We start from the raw sequence: 14,477 nt of genomic DNA on the forward strand, positions 1-14,477 counted from the left end.
TTTTATGGGATAAAATCAAAAGTGCTTTCATGTCTATACCCACCTATTTTTCATGTCCCACCTCAACACTTGAGTTCTACCTTTATACACGTTCATCTCCTTGAGTTCTGAGTTGCAGCTTTTTGGATACGTTTTTGGCATTCTACCTATTCAAAACTACATAAACGCAAAAAGATTTACGCTACAAATGTTTGTTATTAATACGTTTGTACTTTTTTTTTGAACTGTTAACTTGGAACGTACGTATTTACGACTACGATGCATCTGTACTCCTTTGTCTTTTCTTATACTCAATAAACATTATGGAATAAAAAAAAAAAAAAGATCAGTCCAAGTGGCAGGCAAAAAGCGTGGTCGATTAGCAGGCCGAGGTCGGTACACTTCGAAGTCAGAAACTTGGTTTAAAACGGCAGGCAAAGGCATAATCGGTAAACAGGCCGAGGTCGGTGCACGTGGATGTCAGAAACTTGGTTTTTAAAACGCCGGGCAAATGCATTGTCAGTAAACAGGCCAGGGTCAGGAAACGTGGAAGGTAGAAACATGGTAGCAGGCAAATGATCTGGACAGGTATTTCACAATGGGAAATGGCAGTCTTAAAAATAAGGGGATCTAAAATCTTACAGCTGTATGGTAAATTTTGAAGCAATCTCCGATGCATAGGCCAGGTTGGGAGGGACAATCGGGAAAATAAAAACTAGTGTCTCTTCTAATTCCATTTCTGCTGCACACACGACATCTCTTTTGGCTCCTTCTTCCTGATTCTGTGGGGGGAATGCTATAGGGAAAATGTAGCTTGTGAAGTCTACTCACACAATCAGAGCGAATGCTTGCTGGGGCCGGTCCTTGTTGGTAAATTAGGACAGTGATAATGTCTTCAATGTAATTGAGGTAGGTGGTGTGTTGGTTTCCTGGTGATTTTTGATGGCAGACAAACTAACTGTACATGGCCATATGATACAGGTGAAATGCAACTTTTTTATACCAGTAACGGGACTTTCGGGTTGATAAATAGGGTTGCAGCATCTGATCATTGATGAAATGATTGAACACAGCCGATCTCGTGTTAAACAGCCAATTTTATTGGCTGTTTACCCTGATTGGGTATGCGCTGTGTCCAAGGGACACACTACATGCCCAATCGCCGAGGTGTGTGCACTTGGGAGCGGGCGCCAGCTGCTTTTCCTGCCCGCCGTTATATGACGTCGGGTCAGGATAACTGAACCACAATCCCGCCGTCAATTTGTAATATCGCGGGCAGGAAGTGGTTAAGACAAGCTGTAACTTCAGATCCCCGTCCCCTTTTTTCTGACTGCTCAGACAAACTGTCTAAATTCTGGACTTTGAACAGATGTAAAGAAGAGAGGAATGCAGATGAAGGGGTACAACTTATGTAGGAGGATTTGTTTCATCTCTGTGTATCACCTGAGGCCAGTCACTTCACTGGGTATATGGAGGGTTTACACCCACTCTAAATGTTCACATGAGACAAGATGCAGAGGTCCCACACCGCTGCCTCCCATCTCCTGAGACTGCACTCAGTGACTTGGGTGTGAGACTATACAGACATATCCCTCCACCCAGCACAGCCAGCAAATAACAGAGCAAGTAACCCCGGGAGAATTCTTCTGTTAGAGATCTTACTAGACCCGGGCATGGGGCAGAAGACTCAAAGCACATACCCCAGGTGCCTAGCTCTAGTACCTCCTATGGTGAAATACATAAATTGTGTCTGCAGCACAGAGAAGGAAGATTATCTGAGAGAAATACAGGAATACAGGACAGGGAACACAGCTCAGGAAAGTGACCAGGGGATTACAGGCTGATATCACCCCGCCCTACTCTGGACCAATCAGTGAGCAGTATGGGTGGAGGAATGTATTCAGTGTTAATGACCCACCTGTGCTGATCTCTGTAGGAGTGTCCTCCTCTATAAATGTCCCCGTTATTCCATCCTCCTCCATAGACTGCTGATCACCCCTCACATACCTCTCTTCTTCTTCTGCTTTAACCTCAAATTCTATATCGATTGGATCTCCACTCTAAATCAAGAAAATGAAAGAATATCATCTGTAAAATATAAGCTTTATTATTAGGGATGCACCAAAATTATCGGCCGAAAATGAGCCTATCTCATTTCGGCCGATAATGGGTTAACAGTGCCGAAATTAATATGGCCGCCGTGAGGAAGGAGGAGGGCGCAGCGCAGGGCAGGTCTTAAAAGTCCCGCCTCTGGCCGGCCGCCCGCCTCTCAATGACGTCCCTACTACTATGATCTCTGCATTAATGAAGGGACATACCAGGCGGGAGGGCGGGGCAAGCGGCCGCTAATACATAGAACTATGTGATCCTTCCTGTCAGCTCAGCGGGACTGTGACTGTGTGTGAATGAGATCTCACCTGACACCAGGCGGGGGGAGCGGCCGCTAATAACTATAACTATGTGAGCCCTTCACTTTCTTGTCAGGCATGCATCTCCGCTGACAGGGAAGTGAAGCTCTCACATAGTTATAGTCATTAGCGGCCGCTCCCCCCGCCCGGTGTCAGGTCAGATCAGATCTCATTCACACACAGTCACAGTCCCGCTGAGCTGACAGGAAGGATCACATAGTTCTATCTATTAGCGGCCGCTCGCCCCGCCCTCCCGCCCGGACTGTCAGGGAATTGAAGAGAAGTGAAGGGCTCACATAGTGACAGATATTAGCGCCGCACGCCCGCCCGGTGTGTCAGTTCATTCATGGACAGATCGTAGTAGTAGTGACATCACTGGGAGGCGGGCGGGCGGGCGGGCGGCCAGAGGCGGGACTTTTGAATAATGGACACAGTGACCGGAGGAGCTGAGTGAGTAGGAGAGGGATGCTGAGGCTGATGCGGGGGGGGGGGGGGTGATAGCTGAGGCAGCTTACCATTGGTATTTGTATTAATTATGCAGCATGAGGGGGTTAATGTATTGTCACTGCTGCATTAGTGACCGACCAGTGGCAGTTAATTGACCCCTTTGTGCTGCATTAGTGCAACCAGTATCAGTGCAACCAGTGTTAATTAACACTGATACTGGTTGCACTAATGCAGCACAAAGGGGTTAATTAACTGCCACTGGTCGGTCACTAATGCAGCAGTGGCAATACATTAACCCCCTCATGCTGCATAATTAATACAAATACCATTGGTAATTAAATTAACCTATTGCCAACCCGTCACAGTACATATACTGTGACAGGGTGGCAGCGACCGGTGTTCGTCACTGCCTGTTTTTTGGCGTATGCCCCTCTTCTATCTATTTTAAAATCAATGGGGGGGAAAAAGTCATTTTCGGTTTCGGTTTTCGGCCAATGGCATCCTGCATTTTCGGTTTCAGCCCAAAATTTTCATTTCGGTGCATCCCTATTTATTATTGTGACATCACATAAAAATCCACACACTGTCTCCATGAGTTTGTGTTTTATAATCTCTGTCTCACCAACCTTGTAACATTGAGGGATGGTGTGATCTTCCTGTGTGGAATCCCGGGAATACAGAGGACGGGGACATCTCTCTGGTGGGTTCCTGGTATTAGGTGGCTCCATCATATCCTTGTGTCCTTCTGAAAACTCCTCCATCACTCCATACTCCTCATCCTCCTCTTTATACTCTTCTTTAACATCAATATTATCATCTCCGAGGATTCCACTCTGAATATATAATAAAACATTCATTGTAACAAACATGCTGTATATAAATCAGAACTACCAATAATTGTCAATCATCTACCTGATGATGGTGAGGGATGGTGTGACCTTCCTGTGTGGAATCCCGGGAATACAGAGGACGGGGACATCTCTCTGGTGGGTTTCTGTAGCTGGATGACTCCTCCATGGTGTCCTGGTACAGATCTTTGTGTTCTTTTAGAATCTCTGACTCCTCCATCACCCCATCCTCATCATCCTCTTCTTTTATCTCTTCTTTAATCTCAACTTTAGAATCTCTCAGGTTTCCACTCTGAATATATAATAAAAATGACATCAATGGTAACAATGCAGATAATGTACAGATCCTAATGATACTATCAGTGATCGTTCCTCATCTACCTGATGATGGTGGGGGATGGTGTGACCTTCCTGTGTGGAATCCCGGGAATACAGAGGACGGGGACATCTCTCTGGTGGGTTCCCATTACTGGATCCATCTGTAGGAAACACACACACTGACTGAATACATTGTTTCTATGTGTTTATCAGATGATGGGGGATCTAGGTGGATCCTCCGTACTGCTCTCTCCTTTACAATAAAGTCTCCTCTTACCCGGTGATGTGAGGGGCGGCTGATTCTCCATCATGACGTCCTTGTAGAGATCCTTGTGTCCTTCTAAATACTCCCACTCCTCCATGGAGAAATAGACAGTGACATCCTGACACCTTATAGGAACCTGACACACACAATGATACAGTCACCATCCAGACACATCCCTTGTCTGTTACTGGATAATGTCCCAGAATTCCCAGCACCGCTCACCTCTCCTCGATGATCTCTCTGGTGACTTCTAGAATCTTCTTTGTATTTCCCTATTCTATCAGGGAGGGAGGTGGAGGCAATGTGATGGTCATGTGATCTCCAGACTTCACAGGAGGAAAACTCTAGATCTGAACACAAATAGTAAAATCAAATGAAATTCCCAGAATCCTCCTCACCTCACCATTCAGGTTTCCATTTGATTAAAGCCCCACCTCAGACTGAGGTATAATTTACCCACACAGGACCCCCACACTGCGCAGGGTAAAAGCTTGTTGCAGGCTTTCTGACATCATTACATACAACGCAGGACCAACAGACCCACTTTGCTAATGAGGATGCCAAGGGTCCGCCCACATCCTAAGAGCATGAGAAACAAAAGCCAGATGGATGGACATTGGGGGAGGAGCTGTGAGGTCAGTGTGATATCATCAGACATATAGACTCTGACCGGAGGGACATTTGGATGGGGAGATTTGAGGGGCCTTCTATATGAGTCTCCTGTGCAAACCAAATCATTGTTCCCGGGTGCGTTCCACTTCTCCTAAATTGAAGAGTGAACTTTGACCTTTACCATACAGAGATCTGTCAGGAAACTGTGAAAGTAATCTCTAATGTGAGCAGGTGATGTGCGGAGGAACGGAGTGTAAATAGCAGACAATTTTCTCCAGAGCTACTAATGGTGGGGATGGATTTTGCTGCATGCTGGTGCCAAGTTTCCACCCCCCAGGGTCACTGCAGGTGTGGAGAAAAGCTGTGTAAGAGGATATGGAGGAGAGATGAGGAGGAGATCCAGGAATCAGGATAAAGGTCAGGACAAGCAACAGACGAGCGCATCCAAGAGATGAAGCCGGGGTCACTACACAGAAAATCAATCCAAGGAAACAACAGGCAGGACGAGGAATAGCAAGAAGGAGCTCAGAGACAAATGAGAATATTGCTCAGCCAATGGGAGATTATCTCAGCATGACTTACATAATGAAGGAGATGAGGGGGAGGGGAGGTGACCATAGATACATGGAAATTCAGCTGGTTCAGCAGGTATCGCTCACATTTCCATCCATGTGTGGTCAGCTTTGGAAGCAAGATATATTAATCATCAACTGATCCCCTTGAAGGGGTTAATCTACTTATTACCTCCTCTGCCGCCAATTCCTGCTGTGTCTCCCTCTATGTTCAATGGAACGTCCTCTTTACCTAACATCACTTCCTGTCTGTATTCCATAGAGACTTCCTGTCTGGGTAGAAGTGAGATCACCACCCTGTGGAGCTCAGAGGAACTGCAGCCCTGAGAAACGTCTGGTAGTGTGAACACGGCCTTGTGCTGTGTGTGTATGTACTGTATATCCTTCCCCTTTCTCTCCTCCCTGAGTGTGTATGAAGAGGCGGAGCTCCTGCTGGAACAGCGGTCGGAGGAGGAAGCCGAGTCTAGGAGGGAGACTGACAGAAAGCGCAGCAGACTTGCAGGAGTGAGCGAGGAGGATCCAGTTCCTTTGCCATCGGAGGTGAGGAGAGTGTGAAGGATGTTTGTGACTCTGGTAGCTGAAAAGCTGAGAGTCATATTGCTCTGGTGAGTGAGGAAGCACTACTAAGGGGGCGCCCTCACCATCACGTGTGTAAGAGGTGGAAGAAGGCGTGGCTACACTACAGCTGGCACAGTTTGGAGCACAGAGAACTTTCACACCTTATCAACTTTTTATTAAGTTGCAAACTTTTTTGGAGCAACAGAACTTCGTTGAAGTAGATGCAAAGTGGAAGCAGTTGACTTGCAGAGAAAACTATATTGAGCAAAAAATATTGTATATTTAGATGAATTTGCACGGGTTTTTATTTTAAAGAAAATATTATAAGATTAACGAAGTAGGTGTAAAGTGGAAGTAGTGGATCTGCAGGGAACAGCATCTTGAGCACAAAGCACTTTATGTTGTATATGAATTTGCACATGGATCAGTTTACTTCATTTATTGATAAACACCATAAGATGAATGAAGTAGGTGTAAACCTAGACCTAGGGAACACAAGGGAGGTGGAGTGTGGAATCCTCCTATCCTCACAGAGCACCTTCCAGGTTCTCCACTCTCCTCCCTCTCATCATTTGAAGCTCACTGTATACGTCTATTTTCTCCAATCTCCTCTAGAATTGCTGTGATCTATCGGCCCGCTGGACCGGTATTAACTTTCCTTGATGACTTCTCTGCCTGGCTGCCCTACTTTCTCTCTTCTGAAATCCCCACAATCATTCTCAGCAACTTCAACATCCCTGTTACTACGAACACTTCTGCTACTTCCAAACTTCTCAGTCTAACCTCCTCATTTGGCCTGAAGCAATGGATACACAATGGATAGAGGCTTCTACTCACTCTGGTGGCAACACCCTCAGTCTTGTATTCTCCCACCTATGTACTCCATGCATCCTCTCCACCAATCTTCTCCCTCTCTCTAAACACCACTAGGGATGGGCGAGCGGTTTGGGTGGAGGATAACTTCACTGATCACCCGAATTTTCTGTGCACTCAATGTTTTTATTTCTTTAATATTTACATCCCGCAGAGCGCACAGTCAATAGGTTGTTAAGTAGCGAGACCGGGAAGCCAGCCGCTGGGTCCTTAACAACGAATGAGTCATGAGCTGTCAGTGGCCTTCCCCGCTGACAGCAGAATGTAAAAAAAAAAAATTGCCAGCAAGAAAGAAATTGGGGAAAAATCAGTGTGGGGTCCCCCAAAATCCATACCAGGCCCTTTTGGGTCTGGCATGAATTTTAAAGGGAACTCCATGCCAAAATGTAAAAAACAAATGGCATGAGGTCCCCCCAAAATTTATACCTGACCCTTATCCGAGCATGCAGCCTGGAAGGCCAGGAAAAGGGGGTACGAGCGAGTGCCCCCCCTTAATCATACCAGGCCACATGCCCTCAACATGGGGGGTACGCCCCCAAAGCACCTTGTCCCTATGTTGATAGGGATAAGGGCCTCTTCCCCACAACCTTGGCTTGTGGTTATGGGGGTCTGCAGGGAGGGGGCTTATCAGAACCATGGAGCCCCCTTTATCAAGGGGGCCCCCAGATCCCATCCCCTATGTGAATAAGTTTAGTGGGGGATTGTAAAAATAAATGAGGCTATGAGCTCAAAATAAATGAGATAATCAAATAAATAAGGCTATATTTTCACAATTCCTTTTATAGAAAAAATTAAAAAAACAATGTCCGCCGTTGTAGATCCGTCGTCATTCACAACACCCACTTCACCTCTGGACCCCCCAAAAAAAAACACTCCACCCTCAAGGAATGACAGTCTGACAGTTCTTAAAAAGGTAAGGAGCAGGGCCACCTGGTGACATCATCTGGTAGGCCCGCCCCCCTTGTGATGTAACTGACTGGTGCATGCTGGATTGGTGGTATCATAAGGGGCAGGGCCACCAGGTGACATCACCAGGTGGCTCTGCTCATTAACTATTTAAAAACTGTCACCCAGCGGAGCAGGCATTCGACAATCAGCCTTCCTCATGGGCAGAGGTTTTTTTTTTTCTTTTTTTGGGTCGACGGTGCAGCAGTCGTTGTGATTGACGATGGATCTACATCAGGGGACATTGTTTTTTTTTAAAGGAACTATCAAAAACTGGCTCATGTCTATTTTTAACACTTTTTTGGTAAATGAGGGCCAGGATCTGGGGGCCTCCTTTTTCAAGGGGGATTCCAGATTCCAATTAGCCCCCTGAAGACCCCCCTAACCCAAAGCACCCCCCCCCCCCATGTTGAGCGCATGTGGCCTAGTGTGGTTTGGGGGGGCACTTGCTTGTCCTCACCCCTGTCCTGGCCTGTCAAGCTATGTGCTTGGATAGGGGCCGGTATGGATTTTGGGGGGGAAGATACGCCATTTAAAAAAAAAATGGTGTGGGGTTTCCCCTCAAAATCTATACCAGACCCCTATCCGAGCATGCAACCTTTTTGGGCCTGATATGGATGGGGTCTGGTATAGACAGTGGGGACCCCACGTCATTTTTTTCCCCATTTTTTATTTTCTTTGCCAACAATTATTTTTTTTTACATTCAGCGGTCTGCTGGGAAGCCTGCTGACAGCTGATGACTCATTCGTTGGTAAGGATGCCGTGGCCGGTTTCCAGGCCTCACTTCTTAACATCCTATTGACTGTGCACTCAGCGGGATGTAAATAGTAAAATAAATAATAGTAAAATAAATAGAAAAAACGCAGAGCACACAGAAAATTCGGGTGTTTGGCGAACACCTCAAGGGGCCATTTCGGGTTGAAGTTATGTTTGGTCCAAACTGCTCGCCCATCCCTAGTGGTGTTTAGAGAGAGGGAGAGGATTGTTGGAGAGGTTGCATGGACTGCATAGGTGGGAGAATACAAGGCTGAGGGTGTTGCCACCAGAGTGAGTAGAAGCCTCTATCCATTGTGTATCCATTGTTTCAGGCCAAATGAGGAGATTAGACTAAAAAACTTAGAAGTAACAGAAGTGTTTGTAGTAACAGGGATGTTGAAGTCACAGAGAATGATTTTGGGGATTTTAAAGGGCCTGGTATGGACCGAGGGGGGGACCCCCACACTGTTATTATTTTTATTTTTTATTTCCATTGCCGACAATGGCTGGAAAAATCAATTTAAATGTCATATTTTTTTTTCTTTATAAATGTCAGTTTTGCTGCAGCAGGTTCTATACACAGTACAGATACACCACTTTACAGGCAGACTAAGGCTGGATACACACTATACAACTTTTGTTGTTAGATTTCCTAAAAATTTACCTTCAACTATGTAGTGCAAGGGCCTGCCTGGCTGCATACAAATTGAAACTGTTTAGGTTTGACCTCATATTATATGGTTTTGGTAAATCTAAAGGAAAAAAATTGAAATAAAATTGTATAGTGTGTATTCAGTTTAAGGGGACCCCCCAGGCATTATATTTAAAGGAATTATTTTGTTTCATTTTAAGCATTAATTAAAATCATTGCTCCTTCAAAAACGATATTTTGTAAAAAAAAAATAAAATAAAATTGCATTGATAGTATCAAACATGAAAAAATAATAAAGAAAAAAAAAGAAAAGAAAAACACGCACACAGAAATTTTTGATGTTGGGCGAACACCCAAACGGAAGATGTTCAAGCCGAACCATTTGCCCATCCCTACTCCCTGGTTATCTCTCACCTCGACTACTGCAACTCCCTCCTCATTGGCTTACCTTTACATAGGCTATCCCTCCTTCAGTCCATCATTAATGCTCCTGCCAGACTCCTCCACCATACAAACCGCTCAGCATCAGCTACCCCTCTCTGACAATCCCTCCATTGGCTGCCACTTACCCAACAAATTCAATTCACAATACTAATGCCCCATACACACGTGCAGATTATCTGCAGACTTTTGTCTGCAGACTTACCAAAACCATATAATATGAGGTCAAACCTAAACACTTTCAATTTGTATGCAATCCGGCAGGCCCTTGCACTACATAGAAAAGGTAAATCTGAAGACAAAAGTCTTCAGATAATCTGCACGTGTGTATGGGGCATAACAGTAACTTACAAAGCCATCCAAAACTCGGCCCCCAGCTACACCACTAACCTGGTCTCAATATGCCAAACAAATCATCCTCTTTGATCCTCCCAATATACCCTTCTTTCTAGTTCCCTTGTCACCTCCTCCCACCTCCAGGACTTCTCCCGAGCCTCTCCTATCCCATGGAACTCCCTACCCCAATCTGTCTCATTATCTCTTACTCTATCCACCTTTAAGTGTTCCCTGAAAACTCATCTCTTCAGAGAAGCCTATTCTGCCCACACCTAACAACTGTACTTTTATTTTCTCAATCAGCCCATCCCCCACATTATTAACTTTTGTACCACTTGACCTTCCCTCCTAGATTGTAAGCTCTAAAAAGCAGGACCCTCTGATTCCTCCTGTACTGAATTTTATTGTACTGTTTGCCCTAACATTGTAGAGCCTGCGCAAACTGTTGGCGCTTTATAAATCCTGTATAATAATAATAATATATGACTGCCTAGTCCAGCCTCTCTCAGCCAGGGTTCCTCCAAAGGTTTCTAGGGGCTCCTTGTCACTTCCTTGGGCTGTATATGGAAGTGTCACCTACCAGCCGTTTCTGGATACTGTCATAGTCTGTCATCATTGCACGACACACACAATTTTTTTTTCGTTCAATATATTTTTTAATCTAACTTTAATTTTAACAAGAGTGAGTGCAAAAAAAATGTATAAAATGGTAAAGGAAGAAATCCAATTGGTCAGGAAAATGACTTGTCTGGAATGTGAAGGCGGAGTCGGTAATAATTTGTGTACAATACAATACACAACGTGTTACATTATTATAACAAAGTATTGTAGAAAAGATCACACCATAGAAAATGGGGGAAAGGAGAAAATAAACCCGGATATGAAGGTGACATTTGTGTACGAGGAACACCTTAACAATTACCACCATTTTATTCTCCAGGGCCTCTGCTTTCAGAAAATATATGTTTGGAATTTTTATCTAATCTTTAGGCCAAAAATCTGCATTTTACCATGGGTGCAAAAATAATGCAAAAACAGCTCTGGTATTTATGTCCTTCAATGTGTACTGTACTCATAAATACATGGGTGTGATCTCAGGGATTAGTTTGCGCCCCCCGACATAGGAAACTAAGGGATCTATGCAAAGAATATGTTGGGTGAGTGTGACAAGCATGTGTCCAGCCATGACAAATTCTGGTTATATTCTAATAAACACAGTGATTTCCTATAATCGTCAGCTCCAACCAGTGGCCATAATGAGATATTAGTTCCAAAATACCTCAATCAGGAAAAATAGTTCAATACCGCATTATGGCCACTAGATGGACCCAATGATCATAGGAAATCACTGAATGAATTAAAATAAGACCAACATTTGTCATGGATGAATGAATGCTTGTCATATTTTTTCATCTGTTTTATAAAAACTAAACATGTAAGTGAAGTGGTAACTATTGAGCCAATCACTTCATCAAACCACACATAATATCTCCCTTCAAATGGAAAACAGAAATTATTTACAGAAAATCAAACAGTATAAATATTTTCCAACCAATAACCTCCACCCAGACAATATATGTAGAAATATAAAGACAAGCGGTGTTACCTCTCGTGCCGCACTCCGCCAAGCCACCCAAACCCACACAGGAGCAAAGGAAAGAAGTTCTCACCTAGTTTATCTCCGAGTTCTCCTTCCCTCCTGTTGGGGGATGGGAGAAGGATGAAATGAAGACAGAGAGACACACTTCGGGGTCACCACTGGTAAGTAGAACCTTGAAATGAAGGACATCAACTTCAGAATTTCTATCTTGTCTGTGTAAAGTTTACTGATAAAGATATATGGGATCTCACAGCTTCTAGCTCTGTAACCCGCTATATCATTATCAGTAACCGTCACACAGACAAGCAAGACATTCTGAAGGTGATTCCTTCATTTCATTAACACTTTACACCCCAAAATTTACTCAGCCAATGAAAAGCCAACACAGTACAACACTTCATCCGTCTTTGGTGATCTCCGATCTCCTTATCAACTGTTTCTTACATGATGAAGATCAGCCATGGAGTATATCTGAGGTGTATATCAGGTGTGCTTCTTCCCCACATGTCCAGCAACATTCATATAGAAGACATTTCCCGCACTCAAGGCACTCATACACCGCGAGGGTTGTGTGAGATCTCTGATGTGTGTAAAGACTGGACTTCTGTGAAAAACATTTCCAACACTCAGGACAAGAATACGGCTTCTCCCCCGTGTGAGATCTCTAATGTATGTAAAGATTGGACTTCTGTGAAAAACATTTCCCTCACTCAGGACAAGAAAGTGGCTTCTCCCCCGTGTGAGTTCTTTGATGTCTGGAAAGAGTGGACTTATTTGAAAAACATTTCTGGCACTTAGGACAGGAATACGGCTTCTCCCCCGTGTGAGATCTCTGATGTATGTAAAGATGGGATTTCTGTGAAAAACATTTCCCGCACTCAGGACAACAATACGGCTTCTCCCCCGTGTGAGATCTCTGATGTGTGTAAAGACTGGACTTCTGTGAAAAACATTTTCCGCACTCAGGACAACAATACGGCTTCTCCCCCGTGTGCGATCTCTGATGTTTGTAAAGACTGGACATATGTGAAAAAAAATTCCCACACTCAGTACAGGAAAACAGTTTCTCCCCTGTGTGAGATCTCTGATGTGTATAAAGAGTGGACTTCTGTGAAAAACATTTCCCACACTCAGGACAGGAATGCGGCTTCTCCCCCGTGTGAGATCTCTGATGTGTGTGAAGATGAGACTTCCGTGAAAAACGTTTGCCGCACTCAGGACAAGAAAAAGGCTTTTCCCCCGTGTGAGATCTCTGATGTCTGTAAAGATGGGACTTCAGTGAAAAACATTTCCCACACTCAGGACAGGAAAGCGGCTTTTCCCCCGTGTGAGATCTCTTATGTCTGTAAAGATGGGACTTCAGTGAAAAACATTTCCCACACTCAGGACAGGAAAACGGCTTTTCCCCCGTGTGAGATCTCTGATGTGTGCAAAGATGAGATTTCCGTGAAAAACATTTCCCACACTCAGGACAGGAAAACGGCTTTTCCCCCGTATGAGATATCTGATGTGTGCGAAGATGAGACTTCCGTGAAAAACATTTCCCACACTCAGGACAGGAAAACGGCTTCTTCCCTGTGTGAGATCTCTGATGTGTGAAAAGAGAGGACTTCTGTGAAAAACATTGCTCACACTCAGGACAGGAAAATGGCTTTTCCCCCGTGTGAGATCTCTGATGTGTGTAAAGAGAAGACTTCTGTGAAAAAGATTTCCCACACTCAGGACAGGAAAATGGCTTTTCCCCCGTGTGAGATCTCTGATGTGTGTAAAGAGAAGACTTCTGTGAAAAAGATTTCCCACACTCAGGACAGGAATATGGCTTTGTCCTGATGTGAGTTATTTTATGTTTATTAAGATGGCTTTTAAAATGGAAACACTTCCCGCACTCAGTACAGGAAAACCTCTTATCTGTTGGAAGGACGGCACCGTCCCTCACAGTCTGAGGTTCCTCAGGATAAGAGGAGTACGATGGTCCGGCACCGTCCCTCACAGTCTGAGGTTGCTCAGGATAAGAGGAATACGATGGTCCGGCACCGTCCCTCACAGTCTGAGGTTCCTCAGGATAAGAGGAATACGATGGTCCAGCACTGTCCCTCACAGTCTGAGGTTCCTCAGGATAAGATAAATTCGATGGTCCATCCACACTGTGTGGTGTCGGATGGACATTTGAGGTAGCCGGGTTTTCTCCTGGACTATACTGTGTGATGTCCTCATCTTCTACTTTACAGTGTGGAGACAAAGTGAGACAATCCTCTGAGGTTTTCCTCATCTCCCGTCCATCTACTAAAATAGAAATACAACGATTATTACTAGACATCAGCAGATTGGTTCCCCTAAACCAGGACTCCGCCCACATCAAACAGCTGAGGATCTTACAATTCCACCCTCAAGGTAACTAGTAAATGGGTTCTCTGATCTCCTATCAGTTCATTTCTTTATTCATGGACCTTAGTCAGAGAGTGAGGAAACAACGAGAACTGTCTTTTATAGGAGTGACAGTGATGAGGGGATTATAGGATGAGTGTCCCCACCCCCTCTATCGCTCATTGCCATCTTCCCAACACATGAAGTACTGCACTTCCGTATTTAGTCCACGATTTAGTCATGAATATCAGCGGGGCTGAGCCCCACCAGAGGTCAGAGAGTGATGATAGGGGAGAACAACCAAGATGAAGACTGGACTGATCCTGAAGACCACCATCATTGGGTTACTGACTCCTCCCTCATTATCACTTTTGAGTTATAAGTTTGAGGATGTTATCACATTAATATCACCATGTAAAAGTCTGTCCTACAAACAAACCATCAGATATAAAATGTCCAGCTGGTAGGAAATGGGTGTAACAAAAGAAAATCCATATTATGT

The 14,477-nt window shown here is 44.5% G+C and overlaps 4 protein-coding genes across 4 annotated transcripts in view; 2 read left to right on the plus strand and 2 right to left on the minus strand.

Annotated features, from left to right (window-relative positions):
* The window catches only part of LOC309549119 (uncharacterized protein), a 2,919,967-nt gene that overhangs the window by 353,237 nt on the left and 2,552,253 nt on the right, over nucleotides 1-14,477 (minus strand). Inside the window, exon 25 of the mRNA XM_082249156.1 lies at nucleotides 3,461-3,667. Within this exon, the coding sequence (XP_082105282.1) occupies nucleotides 3,461-3,667 (207 nt within the window). The remainder of the gene's footprint in view (nucleotides 1-3,460; nucleotides 3,668-14,477) is intronic.
* LOC309549117 (uncharacterized protein) overlaps nucleotides 1-14,477 on the plus strand; it is a 4,285,597-nt gene that overhangs the window by 242,576 nt on the left and 4,028,544 nt on the right.
* The window catches only part of LOC309549122 (uncharacterized protein), a gene marked incomplete at its 3' end in the record, with an annotated part of 313,082 nt that overhangs the window by 219,538 nt on the left and 79,067 nt on the right, over nucleotides 1-14,477 (plus strand). The gene's annotated exons all lie outside the window — the stretch shown is intronic.
* On the minus strand, nucleotides 12,318-13,777 carry LOC309548638 (uncharacterized protein; the record flags this gene model as incomplete). Its single annotated transcript, XM_082248607.1, has 2 exons — nucleotides 12,318-13,437; nucleotides 13,755-13,777. The coding sequence occupies 2 exons, from the start codon at nucleotides 13,775-13,777 to the stop codon at nucleotides 12,318-12,320; spliced, it is 1,143 nt and encodes a 380-aa protein (XP_082104733.1).

Source organism: Pelophylax lessonae (assembly GCF_965119305.1).
Source record: "Pelophylax lessonae genome assembly, chromosome: 3".
Taxonomy (NCBI): Eukaryota; Metazoa; Chordata; class Amphibia; order Anura; family Ranidae; genus Pelophylax; species Pelophylax lessonae.